General features: G+C 42.6%; 1 protein-coding gene across 1 annotated transcript in view; it reads right to left on the reverse strand.

The window, feature by feature from the left end:
• The window catches only part of chd8 (chromodomain helicase DNA binding protein 8), a 127770-nt gene that overhangs the window by 8749 nt on the left and 95640 nt on the right, over window positions 1-23381 (reverse strand). Inside the window, 18 exon segments of the mRNA XM_034184112.1 lie at window positions 980-1084; window positions 4324-4425; window positions 5343-5456; window positions 5559-5654; window positions 6158-6379; window positions 7809-7915; window positions 7994-8653; window positions 11840-12007; window positions 12010-12071; window positions 14637-14908; window positions 15085-15160; window positions 16894-16995; window positions 16997-17015; window positions 18512-18615; window positions 18713-18802; window positions 18891-19047; window positions 19267-19469; window positions 20444-20664. Coding sequence (XP_034040003.1) covers window positions 980-1084; window positions 4324-4425; window positions 5343-5456; window positions 5559-5654; window positions 6158-6379; window positions 7809-7915; window positions 7994-8653; window positions 11840-12007; window positions 12010-12071; window positions 14637-14908; window positions 15085-15160; window positions 16894-16995; window positions 16997-17015; window positions 18512-18615; window positions 18713-18802; window positions 18891-19047; window positions 19267-19469; window positions 20444-20664 — 2880 coding nt within the window.

Here is a 23381-nt window from a genome sequence, read left to right on the forward strand (position 1 = left end):
CATAGGCAGAGTAATTGCTGCTAACATGTTGACACCCAGATCAGCAATTTAGGCTTCATCATGGCTCTTCCGGGTCCCTATAGAAAACTTAAGTGTGAGGCCGCGCAGGGTTTGTCCAACACACACAACCTATGGATCTGACCACCGTTCATACAGGCACAACAAGACATGCCCCCCATCCTACTGGCGGATTTTATTTCTTATCTGTGAATTTCACAATGCGTGTTACGCTCAACAAAGCAGATGATAAATAGTGGAACACTTCTTTTACACAGATTCTGTGTTCCCACAGGATTAAACTGTAGTTGCTTCACCTCACCTCCCCATATAAACCTGTCCCATCTGAATAAGTTATGCAATCAAGGATTTATCAACAAATCATACTGCATGCAAAAGATTTTTGCATGCATTTTTGGCTCATGGAGCACTCACGCTAGTAAAACAAACAAGACTTTGGTGGCATAATGCACTCCGGCACAGTCCAGAATGCAGAGGTTTTTTTTTAACTTGCCAGGTAGGTTTACACTGTATGGCTATTTAGGCCATGATGGTGTTCAGGATCAAACTCAAAACTGGACTCAATGTCAATGTTTTTGTCTTGATTGAAGGGATACTATCAAAAACTTGGACTGCCATTCCCATCTAATTTTTTATAATGTTAGTGTATTGATGCCACATTTCTCCATGTAATATGGAGTTGCATCAGGAAGGGCATCTGGTATAAAACTTTCAACATGCAGTTCCACCTCGGATTTGCTGTGACCTCCCCCTGACAAAACAAGGGAGCAGTCGAAGGGACTTACTTTTCATGTATACCGTATCAACATGCAGCTGGTTCTTTTGGTATTGGATGTTTAAGTGAATACAGAGATTCTGACAACATCGATGACAGTCCAACCAAATACATCTAAAACTTGGGCCCAGTTTAAAAATCCAAATGTTTCTCTTTAACCAGTCTCATCATACTGCTAAAACTTACAGAATTTCGAACAGTTTCCGACCACTCTGGTGCTACAGCATTATCAGGATTTTCCTCCAGATATTCCCTCAGGTCTTGCAGCATCGGACAAAAAGCTGCTCCAACCTACAACGGAGACACATTTGGATAATTAACACCAAGATAAACTGTACACAGACAATTATTGAACTCATTATAAATAAGACAATATTTAGATTATGATATATAGGACTATTTTTCTTAAGAATGTTACTTTTATATTCCTCTTTACATGTTGCAGAGCACTATGTGATTAAATGACTCAAAGCCACATTAAGTCCCTTATCTACATGCCACAAAATATTGTGAAAGGATGTCATGCGGAGGGTTTCCAATACAGATGTGAACAAAATTCAAGTGATATTTTCAGATGTCTACAAACCGCTGCAAAATCAGTTTTGATTGAGGGATGTAATCCGACTGCTAGTTTTGAGCTCAAGAAATTTGTCATTTCAACACAGCAAGGTGAGGAATAGTAAATCGTGCTAAATATGGGCATTTCATGCACCCCCCCCTCAAAAATATTGCTGTAACATCATCTCTTGTATGTTTTAAGAAGCTCTCAAGTCTCTTCCTCTGTCTAAAGTCAAGTTCGCCATGTATTTCAGAATGTCATTTGAGTGTTTATGAAGGACACACACTACAAAGCTACAAAGTCAGATCCAGAGAGGTTATGCAGACAAGGATAGTGTCTGTTTTGTCCAACTCACTGAAACTAGAGCGAAATGTCTTAGGTGGCAGTCAGTCAGTCATTCACGATGTGGTGAATTGTCTGGTCTTGTCTTGATGGTCACAGTCACGGTTCAGTACATTCAGTAAATTAGTTTAACCTGTAGTTGTGGAAAAAAGTGTTTCCATTTCAGTTTTATGATATACAGTGCATCCAGAAGTATTCACAACGTATCACTTTTTCCACATGTTATGTTACAGCCTTATTCCAAACTTGATTAATTTTTGCCACTCAAAATTCTGCACACAATACCCTGTAAAGACAATATAAAAAAGTTTTGAAATTTCTGCAAATTTATTATGACTTTAGTTTTTATTTTTAATAAATTTGAAAGAAAAAAAAAACAACAAAAAAACCTTTTCATGTCATTATGGGGTGTTGTGAGTAGAATTTTGAGGGAAACAAATGAAATTACTTCATTTTGGAAAACACTAAGAACAAAATGTGTAAAAAGTGAAGCGCTGTGAATACTTTCTGGATGCACTGCACAGTTTTTTTTCCCCTAATCGCCTGAAAAACCTCATGCAATCACAAACATTTTCGCTACTTCAAATAGCACAATTTAAAGGGTAATGGAAACCCACTGATGGTCCGATTAAGGCAAATACAGTGCCGTCCAAACATATTTGGCCCCTTGGTATTTCACGTTTTAATTTGTTGCCATTTCAAACACAAAAAAATAAATCAGTCTTCTCAATATAAAATTATCTTCCTTAAACTCAAAGCAAATCTCTACAACCTGATGTAAATTAATTAAAAATATAAAAGCCAAGATGAGTTGCATAAGTAATGGGCCCCTTTGGTATAATATCTGTAAATAATTAGTTTTACTGTCAGTTTTCGTCAGACAAGTCAGTGGATGGATACATGAACATTACATACCTGAACACTGGAGAAACTGTACATGGTGCATGTTTTGAATTTTGTATCGCCAGTTAGACAGCTTCATGATGAAGTGGTATAGAGGAGGGTTTTCTTAAAAAGAAGACCTGAAAGCTTAGCTACAAACTGCCAGAAGGTACATCTGAGATGCGAGCCTAGATCCGTTTTGGTGAAAGAATATCCTTATCTGCTCTACTCCACTATGAAGGTAAGCGTGGTGATGCAAATTGCAGAATTTGCACTGTGCACAATTTCTCCAATCACAGTCACAGAAGCCTATAACTTCTTCTGGGTGTCTTGGTGGCTTCCTCACTCTTCTCCTTGTACAGTCACTCAGTTTTTGAGAACTGTCTACTCCACACAGATTTATCATAGAGTGCCATACTGTTTGTATTTCTTCATAACTGATGTAAATAAAGTCAAAGTCAGTGACTTGAAAATGTTCACGCTTGAACAGACTAACCTTTGTGAAACAGAGTGCATGAATTCTAATGGCCCAATCACACAGTACACGATGATTACTGAATGAAGGGAAAAAGGTAAAAAAAAAAAAAGAAGTCACAATTCGTTGAGAAAATGTGGACAAAAGAGCTTTATCACTGAACAGCCTGCGAAGCAAGAGCGCAAAAGGGACGAAAGAGGAACTTAACACCAAAGCTAACAATCTTGACGCTTTAAATGAAACGCGCCTGGCGCCACAGCTGGAGCAGTATCTGTCTGCATCTATGAGTTCCAGGACTCGGCACTGGGACGGAGCTCATACTGCCTGAGTCCTGGAGACACTGCAAACAGAAGCTGTGAAGATTTGTGTGCACGTCGGTGGACCCACCTGCTCTGGTTCCTCATCCAGAACGAGAGAGGGATCATCTCCATCCTCACTGTCTGACAACACGCTGTGCGCTACGTCTTGCTCCAATTTAAAAACAAAACAAAACAAAAAACCCTCTGGTGTGCCTCATGTGCGGTTATTTCCACCAGCTGCAGCTAATCCACAACGCGAGTTCTACCTTCCAGAACAGCTCTTTATATAATCATTTGAATTATCTACCTGTTGCCACACGTACATAAGGGCTAGATTGTCATTCCTACACTCATTGTTATATTTAATAACAAACTAATAAGCGCACACAGCAGCTGCGGCCACCACTGGCGCAGTGCTACGTTCAAGTACCGTCGGAAATTACACAACTTTTTTCTTGTTTCAAATTCAGCAGTTGCTTTTGCCAAAATAATTAATTGTATCCACACAAAAGATTAATTCTGGCCTATGTAAGGTGCCTGAGCCCATTGAAGCTGACCCCCCCACCCAGATAAAATAATCCAAGCAAACAGGCTGAGTTTGCCCTGTAATTTCTGACAGGTACATGAACACAGCAGCATCCTCCACACTTACAACTGGTTTCTGCACTGTGTGAAAACATTCAGCTGGTCGAAAAAAGTCAAACTAAACAATAACGTTACAAAAACTAAAACGATTAAAAAATGTCAAGAATGACTGCAAAACGAAACAGACAAATTGAGGTTTTCGTTGCCCTTCGTTCAAATTTTTCAACAGTTTAAAAATCCTGACGAAGCACCAGCTGCAGGAACGAAACTGAGCGAAGGTTAAACGAGGTCAACAAAAGTACAGATTTCTTGTTTCATTTGTTGCCCTTCGTTAAGTGCCGTGTGACTGGGCCATAAGTTGCACACGTGAAAGAGGCGGATCTCTTACCTTTTTTCCTGTCCTTATGTTAATAACTTTGACCTTCTCACTGCCTGTTATAGCTCTGTTGGCCCTCCTCCTCCGCTTCCTTTTGCTCCTATTCACAAGAAGCTTGGGGGGGGGGGGGGGGAGAGAGACAAATGATGCATTAAAGTACTAATGGTTCACTAACTGGTTTCAAAATAATTTTATGGAACTGTAATCATGGCTTCAATATGAATCAGCAGTGCAGCATGAAGACCCTTGTTCATGAGAGGTAACAAAGTTTCCAACAGCACCTCGACACCTGTCACTACATGAAGAAATTAACTCAATTTAACATGTATAGGGAAAGACACGGAATGACGAGCTTTGAGTTGACACCTGGTTTTATAGATGATGTTATATTCGAATACAGCCAACTGTTCACTGGAAAGGGAGTAAAGAAATGTTTGGGGAATCTCCAGTGACATCATGGGGAAACAACAAAAACAAGTATGGCTCCCCTCAAAGTTCTGAACCCGCACAAAACTTTGACAAAGTTTGCAGACATCATCTGACAAGAACTCATTTTGCTGGATGGAAAAAGGACTTTTATTGTATAAAAAAAAAAGAACAGAAACGATAGGAGCTCCTCTACCATGTGACTTGCATAAAGCTAGTCACATTGTCACAGAATACTTCCTGTTTCTTGCAAAAGAGTCTTTCACACAGGACTGACAGATGCCATCACAAGTCAGACACAGGAGAAAAACATTGTGAAAACCTTTGTTTTTGGCTTTTTACAATTTGCTTGGGGGGGTGGGGGTCACTGAATTAATTTATTTTAAGAGGGCCTTTAATAAACTTTAATTCAAAAAATTATAATTTAATTTTGGGTGGGCGTTTAACCAACTTCCTTCAAACAAGGGGGTGGGTGGATGCTCGGCACTGGGGACTCAGAGGTGCAAACACAATCATCACTTGAGGTATTGAGCTTAACATCTTCAGTCCCCCCCCCCCCTTACTCCAGATTATGAGTTTTGGATTTGGTGACACTATATATTTACCTCCAACATATCTCCCTCCACTTCATAATCTGGGTTCTGCTTTAGCCAGGTCGGAGGATCCCTGCGGCGAGGAGTACGCTCCAGTAGGTCATGGGCTCCATCTGGGTCTGACATCTATAATAAGGGTAGTGAATAAATGATAAAATCCAAAGCAGTTTTGCTTCTGGGCTTCAACTCTGACTGAACTACAGAAGAATGGCATATCAGAACGTGTACCTCTTGGTCCTTGCGGCGCTTACGGATGCTGCTCTCTCCACCTGACCCATTGGGCAGCAAAGTCTGCTTGGAGAAAGTCAACTTCAGTCCCTCCTCCTGGAAGGGTGGCAGATTTATCAGGTCACAGTTACAACTTCACTATCCTATTTTTAAATAATTATTTAAATTAAATATTTTGAATGACTATGAATTAAGACTAAATGGTACACACTAAGATCATGTCTTAGCCACAGCAGATTTGGTACAACTTTTAAGACAAACACTCTTGCTGACAACTGTAGTTGCTCCAAGTCTTTCTTGCCCTCCAAGATTGGTGCATTGCACTGCAGTGTAACCTGGTCCTCAAGTACCACCTAACCTACAGATTTTCCATTTCTCAGCTTGTGGCTGAGCAGGGAGAGATAGAAAACCTGTAGGTTAGTAGTATTTGATGGCCAAGTTTGAGAATCACTGATCTAATGTAATCAAATGCACAGGGTCTGCAGAATAATTTTTTCTTAAAAAAAATGTGTGGGCTAAATGTTCAGTAGTGTACAATTCTATCAGTTATAATGTGAAGCTAAAATAACCTTTAATGTATCAATTCACTTGATTTTCACCTTCAGGAGTTTAACTGTGAACTCTCCGTCTTCTCCATCTGCCACAGAACCACTCAGCATTGTACTTGGTTTGCGGATCGTCCTTGTGCAGGCCAGGTCATCTCCCACCAGCTGTGATCCCGCGTTAAACTGAGCCTCTGAAAAGTAGCGCCGCCCTGAGGGCCACTGGCCAGTCAGCACCAACGTACATAAACTGTCCAGACGGTTGATCAACACACGGTCCTATTAACAAAAGAAAATATCAGTCATTCCTTTATCACACACCTTACATCTTCCTTTCAAAACTTTCAGTATGAGCCCAGTCACACTTTACAGCAAATGATGCCAACAGGAGCCTTCTTCATCAATTAAAACAGTCTAAAGATTAACTAATTAACTAGAGATGAGCCAATCCCCCCCTTTTTACAGTTCCAATCTAAACCTCCGTGTTGATAACCATTCGTACGATTCAGGCGGTTTTCGATGGCTTTCAGTCGAGTGAGTATCCGAGAAATTGTTTAACAGCTGGGCATGTTCAAACTTGTCCTGTAATGCTTCCAACGGAGGTGTTTTGCTGTGGCGCCGCGCCATGAGCGGCTGGGTGGCGACGTGCGAATCTGTCCGCACGTCTTTCATTACAAAATCTCCTTTAACAGTGGAATGTCCGGATAAACTGCTGATCCCGAGCTCTTCTGAAACTTCTCTGTTCTCTCACGACGTCCTGGGTCAACAGAGGCTTAAATTTGGAAGTTTTCAGCTTGAAACAGGCTGACGTCGGTGGCTCGGGGCGCGGCGCGCCGTCCGGCTCCATGGGCAGTCCTTAAAGCGACAGTAACACTCCTTAATCTCTCATCAGCCGTTAAAATTTTCACCGAAAACCGTCTGAATTTCTCGAATGGTGTCCACTTGGATGTGCCTTACAGTTTCAGAAAAAATTTTGATCAAGCAAAGCGCCAGTCTCTCAGGAAGAAGTCAGACAAAGGAATTCCGACGAGGGGGTGGACCAGTGCTCACTCAAAGCCTGCCCACAGGCGAATGACGCAACCGACAGGCGTGAAAAAACTCACGCATGCGCACGAGGGTTCAAGCTTGTCTGACGTAATCACACGTGATTCAAATCCATATAGTTTTTGAAAAAAATAAAAAGGTCTGTTTCTTTTCTAATAGACCTCGTAAAAGCCCCAGTGTTCAAAGAATGTGAAAAAAGTAGCGGCATATAGTCTGGAAATTACGGTAATTCATTTAACATGGCAAAAGTTTACAATGACTGATTAATTTTTCACCCCATCAGACAGCAGGATCTGTTTATCTGTTTTTCACGGAGAACGTCAGATCTTTGAAACTGAATTCAGAGTGCTGCGCAAACAGGATTTTGCTTCACTGCCATGGCAATTCACAAGTAAAGTTGGCATCATGTATTAATTTGCTATATGTGATGTAGCAAGGGCTTGGAGTAGACTGATCCAGTAAGTCAAATATCTGATAAGTGAATTATGTCTTAAAGAATCAGACCCTCCTTTAAAATCAACTTCCATTTAGCAAATAAAGTGAACTCACTCATGAGTGCAAACTGAGCGAAACCATTTTCTGTATATCACAGATCCACTTCAGTTTAATTCAAAACATACCTGCACAAACACAGATTTATTTTTACAGAGAAAAGGTACCTTACCTTGGGCCAGTCAACTCTGAGAGGGTCAGGTGGTGGAATGCCATCTTGTGATTGAGTTATTGACAGCAAGTTGTTGCCTTCATCCCCATCACACATCTTCATATCAGCTGAGAAAAAGAAAAGCGCAATTCATTCACTCACATTCCTCTATCATTTTGTACAATTAGTATCAATTACAATCTTACCTCCTTCTACTTCATCTTCACTCTCTCCACTTTCATCACTGCTGCCTGACCGCTCAGAGGACGATGAGCCTGAATCAGAATCCGAATCCGAATCTGACCCACCCTCACCTTCCCTCTTCTGACCCCCTTCAGCAGCTCCCATTCCTCCACTACTCTTGTAGCTCCAGTTCTGCTCTTGAGACTTGTTGTCATGGTGACTTAAGGGTGTGCTCTGTAGGCGAGCATTGATGTCGACTCCCCGCAAGAGTGGGAAGTCTACTGGTCTCTCCAGCTTCACACCGGACTCTTCTTCCTCAGTCTCTGGATGGCTGAGAGCCATCAGGGGCTGCAGTTGGGGTGGGGGAGGAGGCGGCGCATGCTGGCTCTGTATGAACTCTTCTCGGGCGTGACTGAATGTGAACTGTGAGTCTGCGAAGATTGAGAGCTCTGTACGGCTGACACCATGCAGTGCAGCACCCAGCATCAGGTCTCGATCGTGTTCTGGGATTCTCCACCATGTGGGCAGCTCCGAGCCCATTGGGGCAAGTGGCAGACGCTCCTCTAGGGAGGGGTGGGGAAGGACTCGCTCACGAAGGCGACGCAGCAGACTTATGCGGTAAAGAGTCCGGGATGCGCGCTCCTCAGTGATGGGGGCCACAGTCTGGGAATGTTCTGATGGATCTAAACAAGATGAAAGTAAAACTCACATGTGTGTGTCTGTGTGCACAGCCCATTTCCAACAAGCTCTCAGTTTATTAAACTGAACATTCTAGAGTGAATGCAATTGCATGGTTATAATGTAGAAACTTAGAATCACAACTCTGAAATTCCCCCCAAAGTCAACAATTCAAAAATCTGTTGTTGGGACGGCAATGACAACATCAATCTTTTGGTCATTACAAGTGACCAAAAGGACAATTTAACTGTAAATCTATTTGCTTCCACCTCTGTTGAAATATGTGTCAGAAAACCATTATCTACAACCCCTGGCAATAATTATGGAATCACTGGCCTCGGAGGATGTTCATTCAGTTGTTTAATTTTGTAGAAAAAAAAGCAGATCACAGACATGACACAAAACTAAAGTCATTTCAAATGGCAACTTTCTGGCTTTAACAGTATAAGAAATCAGGAAAAATAATTGTGGCAGTCAGTAATGGTTACTTTTTCAGACAAAGCAGAGGGAAAAAATATGGACTCACTCAATTCTGAGGAATAAATTATGGAATCACCCTGTAAATTTTCATCCCCAAAACTAACACCTGCATCAAATCAGATCTGCTCGTTAGTCTGCATCTAAAAAGGAGTGATCACACCTTGGAGAGCTGTTGCACCAAGTGGACTGACATGAATCATGGCTCCAACACGAGAGATGTCAATTGAAACAAAGGAGAGGATTATCAAACTCTTAAAAGAGGGTAAATCATCATGCAATGTTGCAAAAGATGTTGGTTGTTCACAGTCAGCTGTGTCTAAACTCTGGACCAAATACAAACATGGGAAGGTTGTTAAAGGCAAACATACAGGTAGACCAAGGAAGACAAAGCGTCAATACAGAAACTTAAAGCAATGTGTCTCAAAAATCGAAAATGCACAACAAAACAAATGAGGAACGAAACTGGAGTCAACGTCTGTGACCGAACTGTAAGAAACCACCTAAAGGAAATAAGATTTACATATAGAAATGCTAAACGAAAGCCATTATTAACACCTAAACATAAAAAAACAAGGTTACAATGGGCTAAGGAAAAGCAATCGGACTGTGGATGACTGGATGAAAGTCATATTCAGTGATGAATCTCGAATCTGCATTGGGCAAGGTGATGGTGCTGGAACTTTTGTTTGGTGCCGTTCCAATGAGATTTATAAAGATGACTGCCTGAAGAGAACATGTAAATTTCCACAGTCATTGATGATATGGGGCTGCATGTCAGGTAAAGGCACTGGGAAGATGGCTTTCATTGTTGTTGGCAGTTTCCTCACTTGCAGGGATAGTGGGAAGGCCTTTTTTTTTTTTTTTTTTGAGTTTATTTTCTACAAGCCCTCTGGTGGCTGAAAAGTCCGATGCTGGATGCACAAGACCTGTTACACTTGGGGCAAATGAACACTTGAGTAGGCTGGGCTTGTGCTGCTGCTCTTTCTGTCTTTGACGCTTCTGGTGTGAGGCCTCACTTCTTTCTGCCTCAAACTTCAGGCTGGCGGATTTGATGCTGGAACGCCAGCTGAGTCTATCTGTAGCTAGATGCTGCCATGACTGATGCTGAATGCCTGCAAGGGAGAGCTGTTTCTTCAGCTGGTCCTTAGAGCGCTTTTTGGGGGCCCCTTGGTTTCGTCTCCCTTCCTTGAACTCGCCAAAGAATTAATTTCGGCATGCGTGTATCATCCATCCTGGCTACGTGACCTGCCCAACGAAGCTGTTGTTTGAGTATAATAGACTCAATGCTGGGCAATTTGGCTCTGGTAAGGATGTCCTCATTTGAGACGTAGTCCTGCCACTTGATCCCGAAGATGTTTCGGAGACAACGCTGATGAAAGCGTTCCACTAATCTGATCTGCTGGCGATACAGAACCCAGGTTTCAGCTCCATACAGGAGGGTAGGGACCACAATGGCTCTGTAGACCTGCACTTTTGTGGAAAGGCGCAGTGCATGATTCTGCCAGACTTTCTTTGAGAGTCGACCAAAAGAACTGCTGGCCTTGGCAAGGCGACTGTCTAGGTCCTTGGCAACAGATGCGTCATTTTTGATAACACTACCGAGATACGTGAAGTGCTCTACTGCATTCAGGCTGGTACCCTCGATGTTGATTTGGGGTTGGGTATATGCTGTATGGGGGACCAGTTGATATAGCACTTCTGTCTTTCTCAGGCTGATGGTGAGGCCGAAGGCTCTTGCTGCTTCAGCAAAACAGTTGACAATGTGCTGCAAGGCTTGCTCCGTATGGGCGACGAGGGCGCAGTCATCTGCGAAGAGCAGCTCCATGATTAGCTGTTCTGTGATCTTAGTGTGGGACAGAAGGCACCGCAAGTTAAACAGACTTCCGTCGGTTCTGAAGCGGATATAGATGCCGTCTGTCAAGTCTTCTTTGGCCTCATGAAGCATCATGCTGAAGAAGATGGAGAACAGAGTGGGCGCGAGGATGCAACCTTGTTTGACGCCATTTGAGATGGGGAAGCTGCCGGACAGAGTCCCGTTGTACCCCTGTTGGCCCGAAATCCGCACTGACTTTCGGGAGTATTTTCATGCGCTATGGTAGGGGTAAGCCTGTTGAGCAGCACTTGAGCCAAAATCTTACCTGGTATTGAGAGGAGAGTGATGCCCCAGTAATTAGAACAGTTGGACCCGCAAAGCTGATCTGGCAACAGCAATCAGAGAAAGTTGGAGCCAGATTGATGAAGAGTACTGTTTGTTACTCATTAAGTCCATGCCTCAGAGACTACAAGCTGTTATAAAAGCCAGAGGTGGTGCAACAAAATACTAGTGATGTGTTGGAGTGTTCTTTTGTTTTTCATGATCCCATAATTTTTTCCTCAGAATTGAGTGATTCCATATTTTTTTCCCCCTCTGCTTGGTCTAAAAAAGTAACCATTACTGACTGCCACAATTTTTTTTCCTGATTTCTTATAGTGTTTCTTAAAGCCAGAAAGTTGCCATTTGAAATGACTTTAGTTTTGTGTCATGTCTGATCTGCTTTTTGTTCTACAAAATTAAACAACTGAATGAACATCCTTCGAGGCTGGTGATTCCATAATTTTTGCCAGGGGTTATACATAACACAGTAAGTGTGAAATTAAAAATCACTCAACCCTTTTACTAGTGATTAAATATATTCATGTGATCTGTCTAGACGACAGGCTATATTAGTCACCTTCACTGCGACCAGAGCGTAAGTGGCAAACCCTCCGGCACATGGTGATGAAGGAACGGAAGTATCGACTCAAACTCTCGTCAGTTTTTTTGTCCAGACGAGCAAATGTACGGAAGCGGGTCCAGTCAAATTCGAGGTCCCCGCATTCAGGAAAGCCTGGCTCCTTTTAATCTTCTCCACACCAAACGTTGATACCACCCGGTAGAAATCACATTCTTCCCTACGTGTCCACCTAAGAACAAGACAAGTAGAATGAAATATTCTGTAGGAACTTCTTTCTCTGAAGCACCTTCACACATTTGATGATTTAACATTTTCTAATTCTCAAAATTTGGAGCAACTCCCACTCAAATAAAACATAACAAGCATACATACATCAATACACTTTTGTCACTCTGTTAAGAAAAAAAAAAAAAAAAACATAATGAAAGCCCAACCATACTGATAAAAAAAATAATAAAACAGCTCAGTGATTTGGTCTGGGGGTATTTTATAAAATGTGGAACACAAATTCTAACTGTCTCCATCTCTCTCTATTAGAATAACTCCAGATGGGCTGGCATGTGCCTTTTCTAAAGCTACTTTCACACCGGGCCAACATACTGTAGAGTTGCGTAAACGACGTGCAGACTACGTGGAGCTTATGCACTCCTACTGCCGAGTTTATTTAGCCCTATGTGGCAATACACTGATGGATGCAAAGGGGTCTGCGAAATAGACAAAAAGTTAAACCTGTAATTTTTTCACGGGCTCTTGATCTACTGGTCAATCTTCATTCCTACTCTCACGTATGGTCATGAGGGCTGGGTCATGACCGACAAAAACCTGATCGCAGGTACAAGCGGCCGAAATGGGCTTCCATAAGAGGGTGGCTGGTGTTTTCCCTTAGAGATAGGGTGAGAAGCTCAGTCATCCGTGGGGAGCTCAGAGTAGAGCCACTGCTGCTCCATGTTGAAAGGAGCCAGCTGAGGTGGTTCGGGCTTCTGGTAATGATGCCCCTTGGGCGCCTCCCTAGGGAGGTGTTCCAGGCACGTCCATCTGGGAGGAGACCAAGGACTAGGTGGAATGATTGTATCTCCATATTGACCTTTGAACACATTGGGATCCCCCAGTCAGAGGCGGTCAATGTGGCCTGGGAAAGGGAAGTCCGATGTCCCCCTGCTAGAGCTGTTGCCCTGCGACCCGACCCCAGATAAGCGGTTTTAAGATGAGGCGATCAAAATTCATGTTGTCGACGAGAAAAAAAAAAGTCCCCCTGAAGGATAAATTTTCAAAAGGACAGACTTGAACTGCTTATAGCAGCAATGGTTGACACCAAAACAGTCTATGCCAGTGACACCATAGATCACATTGGAGCTTCCCCAAACTTGCGCAAGGTATTATGGGAAGGAGACAGTGACAGCTAATCAGAGTAGAGAGGCACCGTGATGCCACTGGCAAGTCTCTCTGGTTGATATTCAACATGGTGGAAAATGCTCCAAAACCATGGTGTTTTTAGTAAATATAATATAAGCTGTTTCTCATATATTATGTAGAAGCTAGCAAGAAATAAAAACAGTTCTAAAAGGAAAACACTGTTTTGTAATCTGATAACACCTCTGGAGTGATTTACAAGACATCTCATGGATGTCAGCGTCATGTATCACATCAAGATAACTTGCAGTCTTTTAAAACTGCTCATGCATGCACACACGTCTTCCTGCAGAGAGCGTTATATTTGTTTCCCCCCCAGATAAATATGTTCTGATTCAAAAAGAAACCGACATTATATTGCTTGGATTTCAGGAGACTCTAAATTTTGGCAGTTTGGTGAAATTTAAGTGGCCCTCTAGCTTTAATTTTATTATTATTATTGTTAGCAGTAGTAGTAGTATTTAGGAGTATGAAAAAATGTCTTAAAAAGTGGACCTTTATTCTAGAGGTGTAGTGGCGGGGGGGGGGGGGGGGGGGGCACAACACCCTCTTTCCATCTGGAATGGCCTCTGGTTTGCAGTTTTTCAATTTCAATTCAATTTATTTTCATTTATATAGTGCCAAATCACAACAAAGTTGCCTGAAGGTGCTTCACACAAGTAAGGTCTAACTTTACCAACCCCTACAGCAAGCACACAGGCGACAGTGGTCAGGAAAAACTCCCTCTGATGATTTGAGGAAGAAACCTCAAGCAGCCCAGACTCAAAGGGGTGACCCTCTGCAGTGTCTGAGCAGGTAGAATGGATATGTCATAAATACAGGGACATCTTACATCAGTACTTCAATCAGCTGATCAGTGAAGCTGCATATCATAATCAACGCTCTAATAAGACCCCCCCCACACACACTTTTTAAATTCTCAATATGGCCTTTTGGCAGCCCAGTTGACAGAAATCCATCACAGCGACAGAGAACTTTAATCCCTGCAAATTACTTGTTGCCCAAAACGACACACATACATTTTTCACATCAACACTTGACTTCTACGAGCATGTTAAAGGTTTATCATATGTTCCTCAACATGAGTATTTTACGCCAATGTAAAGAGAAGAAATCATAAGATGCAGATTTAGCAGGCTACCTCAATAAATAAAATGTTGAGTTTGCATGGAGACAGTTTGAAGTAAATTCATCCCAAAGATAGATTTTGATATATGGACTGCATTTTCCATCTGCATCAGATGCTCAAAGCGATTTACAAATAATGCCTCACATTCACCCCGATGTGAGGGTGCTGCCATACAAGGTACTCACTACACACTGGGAGCAACTAGGGGATTAAGGACCTTGCCCAAGGGCCCTTAGTGACACAACATCAGGGTACCTCTGCTGGCGTTCCTGCCTTGCAATTTCCTTCAGTTTGCTGGCCTGTTCACACCGTCGACGCCGGCGGTCCCCTTTTGCCTCAGCTTCAATCTTTAGTTGCTCCTGCCGGTAGCTGCGCTGGTAAGCTGTGATGAGTCGCCGCAGCCGTGCTGTAAGTGACGAGCTAGATGGCCAGTTAGTCGCACCACTCTGGTTGGACGTGGTTTCTAGGGCCACCGGCTCCGCCTTATCCTCAACAGCAACCTCATCATCTGCATTCACAGAGTCAGGCTACAGGACAATGAGGGTGTACAAACAGATTCATAACATGTATGTACATGGGAATGTTTATGAAGTATGACAACAATTACAAGTACAATTATTTGATAAGCCAACATAAAAAAACAAACCTAAGCCTAGTCAACAGAAATAGACTGTTGGCAAAAAGTGAATGATCTGAAATGTACCTCCTCATACAGATCTTTGGTGTGTCTTGATGCAGGCTTGAACTCCGGGTCTTCAGAGTACTTGTCAAAATCAGCACTGTACAACATAAGAATAAAGATCAAGCAACAAGGAGACAGTATTTTGAGGAATGAGAGCACAGCTTTTAAAAGAGAAATGAATTACTTTGCAAATTTTTATTTTAGGTAAACTGACATACACTGAACAAAAACATAAACGCAACACTTTGTTTTTGCTCCCATACGAGGTCTGTCAATAAAGTATTGTACCTTTTTTTTTTTTTTCAAAAACTATATGGATTTCATTCATATGTTTTTACGTCAGACATGCTTGAACCCTCGTGTGCATGTCCAGCTCTCCACAATTTCTCTTATACTCACTCGACTGGTAAGCACTGAAAGCCGAGATAGACATGTCCCAACTTGTCCTCTAACAAGCCGAAATGGAGGTGTTCCTTTGTCTCGCTTCATCAGCGAATCGGTCGTGACACGCGAAGCCTCCACACGGCTTTCCATGACAAAATCTCTTGTTAAAAGTGAAATCTGCCAGAAAATGGCTGATGTCCAGCTCTTGTGATAACCAGAGAAAGAGCACACGACAGTGTCGTATCCACAGAGCCATCCATTTAGAAATGATCCAGTGGTTCGTGTCGCGTCGTCGCAGCTTGGAGCGCGGCGCACTGACCGTCCTTAAAGCAGTCCTGAAAGCTGTAGTAAAAGTCCTTATTCTCTGTGAAGCCCGTAAAATTTTCACCAAAAGCCAGATAAATTTTTCGAATGGTTTCCAGGTGCCAGTCTCTAACAGCTTCTGAAAAATTCTGATGGAAAAAAGTCCTTTTCATTCCGCCATTTCCAGACAATGAAAATCCGACGAGGGGGCGGGACCACTCCTTCCCAAGGCGTGCTCACAGGCAAATGACGTCACCGACAGGCGTGGAAAAACTCACGCATGCGCACGAGGGTTCAAGCATGTCTGACGTAAAAACATATGAATGAAATCCATAGTTTTTGAAAAAAATAAAAAGGTACGATACTTTATTGACAGACCTCGTATTTCATGAGCTGAACTCAAAGATCTAAAACATTTTCTATATACACACACAACAGTCCTATTTCTCCCAAATACTGGTCACAAATCTGGTCTAAATCTGTGTTATTAAGCACTTCTTTGCCGAGATAATCCATCCCACCTCACAGGTATGGTATAACACAGATCCCCCATGCAGTCCATATATGGCTCCACTTAGAAGGGCATATTAGAGTTGAGGAGATCCTCAGAGTTCCTTCCACCACTCAAAGACTACCCCAGTTCAGCTATGCAGGTTTCATTTTTGATGGAAAAAAGCTTTGGCTACAAACTGCCTCCTTTTGCAGAGTCGTCTCACAATTAGCCAAGATCGCTCTGATGTCAATGGAAAGTCAAAGTTCTCCATAGCCTCTTCAAATCCCTCCCACACCTGAGTTTTTGCCTCAGCAACCACTGCAACTGCAGCCCTTGTGGCCTGCTGGTACCTATCCACAGATTCCGGAGACCTCTATGCTAACCATACACAAAAGGCCTCCTTCTTGAATGTGACGGATTCCCTCACCACAAGTATCCACCAGCGAGTTCAGAGTCATGGCCAGACAGCTGTTCATGATTCTTGCTGTGTCAACCCAAGAACCCAGTACACCGACATTTTAAATACAGATTTCAATAAAGTATTTGGTTTTCTCAAAATTTCTTGCTGCGGAGTAGTGCATTTCCATAAAAAAAATGTTGACAAACTCTGCAATAACTTTTGACTGATCATAACAGGAAACAACACTCACTCATCTCCCAGTTCATTATCACCCGTGTGCTGCTCAGCATCGATGGCCTTGTCATCAGGCCGGCCAGCTCTTTCAAGGAAGCAGAGGCAGGGATCAGCCCGATTGTGTGTACATCTCATAACCTGAAAATACAGATACCATGAAGAGAAAGAAGAAGAAAAGTCTTCCTACCTTTTCCCCTGTTGTGGATGCAGCAAAGCGCAGCAGCACCATGCTCCCAGATAGACTTGACTTAAATGGACTTGTTCCCTGACATTGGTGTGGGATTGTTGTGTGGCACCTACTTCATAGTGCTCATTAGCGTTATAACAGAGTAATGGGCTGTTATGCTGCTGCCTGAAAACAACTGCGCTGCAATTGGGCTATTATGTTGTTTTCAAGGGTGTGTAGTGGGAAAATGATCATTTCTCTATGTCCCCCCGTGTATATTTGTATTGTCAAGTGTTTCGGTAGAGTGGCCCTAAGTAGTGGGTCCCCCTCTGAGTCTGGTCTGCTTGAGGTTTCTTCCTCAAATCATTAGGAGTTTTTCTCACCACTGTCGCCTGTGCGCTTGTTCTTGCTGCCTTGAGGCAGCTTTGTTGTGATTTGCCGCTATATAAATGAAATGAAAAAGCCGGTATTTTGAGAGTTTGATATATACTTTTTTAATTTACTCTGGTATTATATTATACCTGGTGTTCATATACTACTGACATGAAGAAATTTAGATTGTAGACAATATGATGAGAATCTTCAAACAAGATGTATTAAATGCATTTACTTGTAGTGACTCAATACACATGCACTGTGATGAGACTGTCAGCCTAAGGCTGAGGTTTCAAGTAATTTATATTTTCAGACTGTGAAAGGGGCTTTCCATTAGAAGAGGGTCAAGACCCCCTTCCAAAACAGACTGAAAGAAGGAACCCGGACAACCTCCTTACGATTTCTATTGAAGGAGATGAGGCAGACTCATTCAACTTTGAGTCAGCTTGCAACAAGTGGGCCAAGATAAATAAAAGAAGAATTGACTTAACTGCCTGAGCATTCTTTGATCAAATCTATGATAGAAATGTACATGTAACTGTTTTAGTTTCAATAAATGTTGTGAGCTCATGATTTGGGTGTTATGTTGAGCTTAAGGACCAGATTGTCCAAAATTTGGAAACATGGCATGTAAAAGGTAAAATATCATGGTCTAATTAAGTTAATTCCAGCACTATTTGGTATATTTAGACAGACAAAGAAGGCCCTTTATAAGCCCATAATGCAAAAGGTTCAGGGAGGTTCCCCCCCCCCGGGGGGGTCACAGCCTAAACGGCCCCCAAACCGACAGCTTTTTAAAGGTGATTTTTCCGATTCATTACTCTGCGAAAAAATCATACTGAGAATCCTGTATGTTGAGCAGTTTTGGGGCCAAATGTTTTGCTCAAGGATAGGTTGACATTAATGGAAAACTCATCCTGCCAATGGCACTATATTTAGCCCTCAGTCATAAACTGCAACAGATTGACACATCACAGTAATGACCAGCATGAGTGCCACTGAAGAACTAAACCTGTGCAATGACTATGACCAACTCCCCTCTCTGGTTTAATACTAGCATAAGCCAAAAAAAAAAAAAAAAAAAAGTACACACCATGTTTGAATACACCAGCAAGCAAAGAGCGGTCTGCCTCAGCATCCCACCATCCAACAGGCACTTCCTGCTGCTCCATTTCAGGCATCCAGATGTCAACATCCCTGAAACAAGTGTTATTTTCCACATTCAACTGTTTCAGAAAAAACTACAATGCTAACTCATGTGCACTTGGGTCTCATTTAGAGTGTGTATTAATACCTGATGTAAGCCCCTTTCAGGACAGAGTCTGCATGTTCACCAATCACCTCCTGTTTCAAGTAGTAGAGCATGCGCACCCTTAGCAACACCCTAAAGACAGACAGCGGAGTACTTAACTTTGAAACACAGATTAAGAAAGAGACACATTCACAAGACTGCACAACATGGCGACACTGACTTGTTGCACTGGTGCTTCAGGTGTTTGCGGTAGCTGTCATCAAGCAGCAGGGTGTCTGGGTTGTACTTGCGGATCCATTCCACCTTTTGTACATCAAATGTGCTCTGGGCCTTCACCCTTTTACCCTTCCTACCTCTTGGTACAGGGATAGACAAGCCTAGGCATACAACAACAACAAAAAAATTTGTGGACAGTGGTTCAAAAACATTTAGAATCATGCCATAAACACCATGAAATGAGCATGAGTCTCTGACATACACTATATACAAAAAGAACAAAATTAACAAGGAACATTTTTTTCCACAGATGTGCCCTAAGATTATCATCTCTACTACTTTTCCGTTAAAACTAAGTGACTATGTGTGACGCTCCTTACCAGAATGGTTCAGTAGTGTTTGTGGCTCACGCCCATTCTCTGGGGGTGTGATAAGTTCCCATATAAAGCTCTTAATGTTCTCATCTCCACGGTAGTGGATCAGACAAAAGACCAGGATGACACGACAGATAGTCTCCACGTCACGCTCACTTAGACGACGCTTACATCTGGCATGGGACAAGATGTCCCTCCAGCGACCCCAACTGGAGAGGGAGGGCAGAAAAAGAGAGGTTAAAGTGTGAGGAGGGTCAACTAGCAATGGTTAAAATGGAACATCTGAGAGACAGAATAAAATTAAACTTGATTCAGAAAACGATTTCATCTTTTGGAACACTCAAAAATCTCGCTGTGACTTGTAGTGGACAAATCCATGTTTCATATGCAAATAACTAATAAAAAAAAGTGATGAATTTAAGACATTCATTTGGATCTGATGTGTAATTGAATATAACCTTGCCCCAGCAGGTACAACCAGGGAATGCCCATCAAGTGCCAAAGCCAACTGCATGTTGCCATCGTTTGTAGCTAGTGTGTGTGACCATAGCATAAACCACCCACACAGCACCTCACCACATCTCATTTTTAGATCAACACGTCCTTGAATCCAGAAATTAGTGCATTCCTACACAGTGTATAGATGACGTGGCCACCGGGCAAGAAAACCACAACAGCGTCAGGTGGATACTACCAATATCACATTTGCTGCACTGTGCACTGGGTGAAAGACAGGGCGGATAAGAGTGCACCAGCACACAATCTGTTTGTTACTTCTGTAAATAACTGACCATATCAAACAGGTGTTGCAGCTCCACATAATTGCAGCAGCCCAAACTGTCAAAAATACGTTTGCAAAAGTCATATGCAGAAATTTACAGAATAGGGTTCAGGTTAGGATGGCTTGAGTGGTCTGACTGGCCTTTCATCAATTATATACTGGTTGATCACGAAGGGCTTTCATGATTGGCAGTACACTGTTAACAAATGTCCTGTATTACATTGGGAGCCAGTGAGGTTGTGCAAGCAGGGACTGGTATGGTGGCATTTGTGCTTTTAATAGACATGACTTTGGCTTATTTGGCAATTCTAGCAAGCACTAAGAATACAGAGTGGCTTCAATGTGTCAATGAAGGGACAAAGAAAGTAGGTGCCAGTTATTATTCCCCCATGGTCTACTTACCCATAAACAAGTAGATGTTTCTCCACCCGAAAACAGTCTGTCCGTCCATAACCTCCTCCACTTTGGCGATCTGATCGCCGGGAAGCACGTGACTGTCTAGAACTAGCAGGTGGATATTCGTCATCACTGTCTAGATCAGACAGGTCTCCACCCTCACCTCGCAAACTGGAGAACTGACGGGTTTGCTTGCGTATTCGAGGTGTGTCGATCACAAGGGTGTTCTGTAGGGTGGAAAGAGAAGCTTATTACATGTTATCTATATATAATAGCTACATCAAATATTTAATGTGTAAAGCTATGCATTAATATGGAGTTGCACCCTCTCCTTGTGCCTATAATATACGGCAGAGGCACAACATTACTGTGTATTGTATTGTCACTTGGATCTCCAGCTACATCACCAACAGGCCCCAGTATGTCAGGCTGAGGGACACGTCTGACTTTGTGATTAGCAGCACTGGAGCACCACAGGGCATGGTGCTGGCCCCTCTTCTCTTCACCCTGTATACCTCTGTCTGCTACAACTGTGAGCTGTGTCACATCCAGAAGTTCGCAGATGACACAGCCATTGTTGGATGCATTGGGGCAACAGAGAGGAGGAGTACAGGAGCATAGTGAGGAATTTTGCTGGTGACACACAAACCATGTACAGCACAACACCTCAAAGACAAGGGAGCTGGTCATTGACTTTGGAAGTCCAGACCAAGACCGTGACCAATTCTGATCCATGGAGTTGAGGCGGAGGCTGTGATTGCTACAAGTACCTCGAGCTGTGGCCGGACAGCAAAATGGACTGGAAAACCCATACCAGCCACCTGTACAGGAAGGGGCAGAACAGACTGTACTGTGTGGTGGTGGTGGCGGGAGGGGAGCAGCACATCCTAGAAGCATGGATGTGCCCATCCAGGCTGGACAAACTTATCAGGTGGGCCGGCTCTGTGGTTGGCATGAAGCTGGATTGTCTGGTGATGGTGGCAGAGAAGTGAACACTGGGCAATTATGGACGATGCCAGTTGCCCTCTGCACACTGTAAACAGCAAACAGAGCCTCTTCAGCGACAGACTGCTCCTTCCCAAGTGCAGGACCAACAGGCTGAAAAACCCCTTTGTCTCTCAGACCATCAGACTGTACAACTCCTGACTTGGGGGAGGAGGAGTAACAGGAAGACAGAGGACAGGAAGGAGAGGAGCAGTTCTAGCTAGTAGTTCTGAGATTTATATTTACTTTTGCAAATTGTTTCTTTCTTCAACTTTTGATACTGTGTGTGCTCTTACCCTGTGTGCTACTGTCCAGTGCTGCTGGAACCTCAATTTCCTTGAGGGTGTCTTAAATGGACTGCATTTATATAGCGCTTTTCCATCTGCATCAGATGCTCAAAGTGCTTTACAATTATGCTTCACATTTACCCCAATGTGAGGGTGCTGCCATACAAGGCATTCACTACACAACGGGAGCAATAGGGGATTAAAGACCTTGCCCAAGGGCCCTTAGTGATTTTCTGGTCAGGCGGGGATTTGAACCAAGGATCTTCTGGTCTCAAGCCCAATACCTTAACCACTAGACCATCACCTCCCCCTTGTCAACAATCAAACAATGATGTGGAGAATTTATGTATTTTTACAACTGCTCCAATTGATGCTGTCCATTAAGTAGCTGAAAGCTGCGGTCCTCATGCAGCGTAAATTCACACACACAAAGTAAATATAAAGTCTTACCTGTTCATTTTAGTGGATTCATCATCACATCCTGAAGAAAATTATCCACATAAAGCCTCCTGATTTTGGAAAACAATGTCTGAAAATACTTTAATTCCTTTTCGTGGCTGAAGAAAAGTCCCTCTGGCACGTTGCTCCACAATTGCTTTGTCAGATCCATCAGCGGAGCTTCTGTCTCCCCCCCACTCCCTACCGTGTCTCTGTCTTTGCGCTACAAGCTGAAAAAGTTACAGCGCCTCATTAACATCTCATTTACCACAGACACCTGGATGCACGCAATGAAATTATCTCATTATCCACAAAGAAAAAAAAGTTAAAGATAACCCAGTTCTCCGTGTGGAGCGGAGATGCTGCGCGCCACTGTGTGCACGCTGAATGCTGTGCTGGTCATGTAACACCTTCAGGAAAAAAGCATTTATGTACGTATTTAATTAAAGTAAAAAAAAAAAAAAAACCTTTCTGTCTAACATCTTTCTGTGTAAATATGTTACAACGCGGAGACCTGTGGCTTATAGACAAGTGCGGTCTATTTATGTACATTTTTATTTTTTATTTTTAAAATTGGTGGGTACGGTTTATGTTCAGGTGTGCTCTATAGTCCGGAAGTTACGGTAATCTAATCTAATTGTCTTCACTCACCAGCACAGTTCTGTGTTTACACAGTGTACCACTTCTTGGTTTTCTAAAATGTAATGGTATGTTCACCATTTACGAGTAGACTTTAACTGTCTGGTAAATGAACTGCATTTATAAAGCACTTTTACATTTGTAGACACAAAGTGTTTTATAAAATGTGCCCAACATTCAACCATTCAATTAGGGGTTCAGAGCAGACAGGCGTACACAGCAGCACACAACTCTGCATAGATTTCACGCTGTACACATACAAAAAAAATTGAATCCAAGATATCAAGAAGAGTGTGTCTACCTGCCTGAGTTACACAGCAATACACCACAACTGTGCAAATCACTTAAATATTGTATCCAACTCCATGAAAACAATATGTCTATTCTGATTTCAGTGTTGCTTTCTGTGAAGTTACTCTGTCACAATGTCAAATGCTACAGAAGTTATGTTCTTTTTTTGTTTGTTTTTAAAAACTTCATTACTGTAGAATAATTTCATGGGAGCAAACAGAAAACTGGACTGTCTATGTAGCATTCATGTATTTTAGTTGCATAACAGCAGAACACAATATTAACATAGAAAACACATCTTTCAG

Source organism: Thalassophryne amazonica, chromosome 12 (genome assembly GCF_902500255.1).
Source record: "Thalassophryne amazonica chromosome 12, fThaAma1.1, whole genome shotgun sequence".
Lineage (NCBI taxonomy): Eukaryota > Metazoa > Chordata > Actinopteri > Batrachoidiformes > Batrachoididae > Thalassophryne > Thalassophryne amazonica.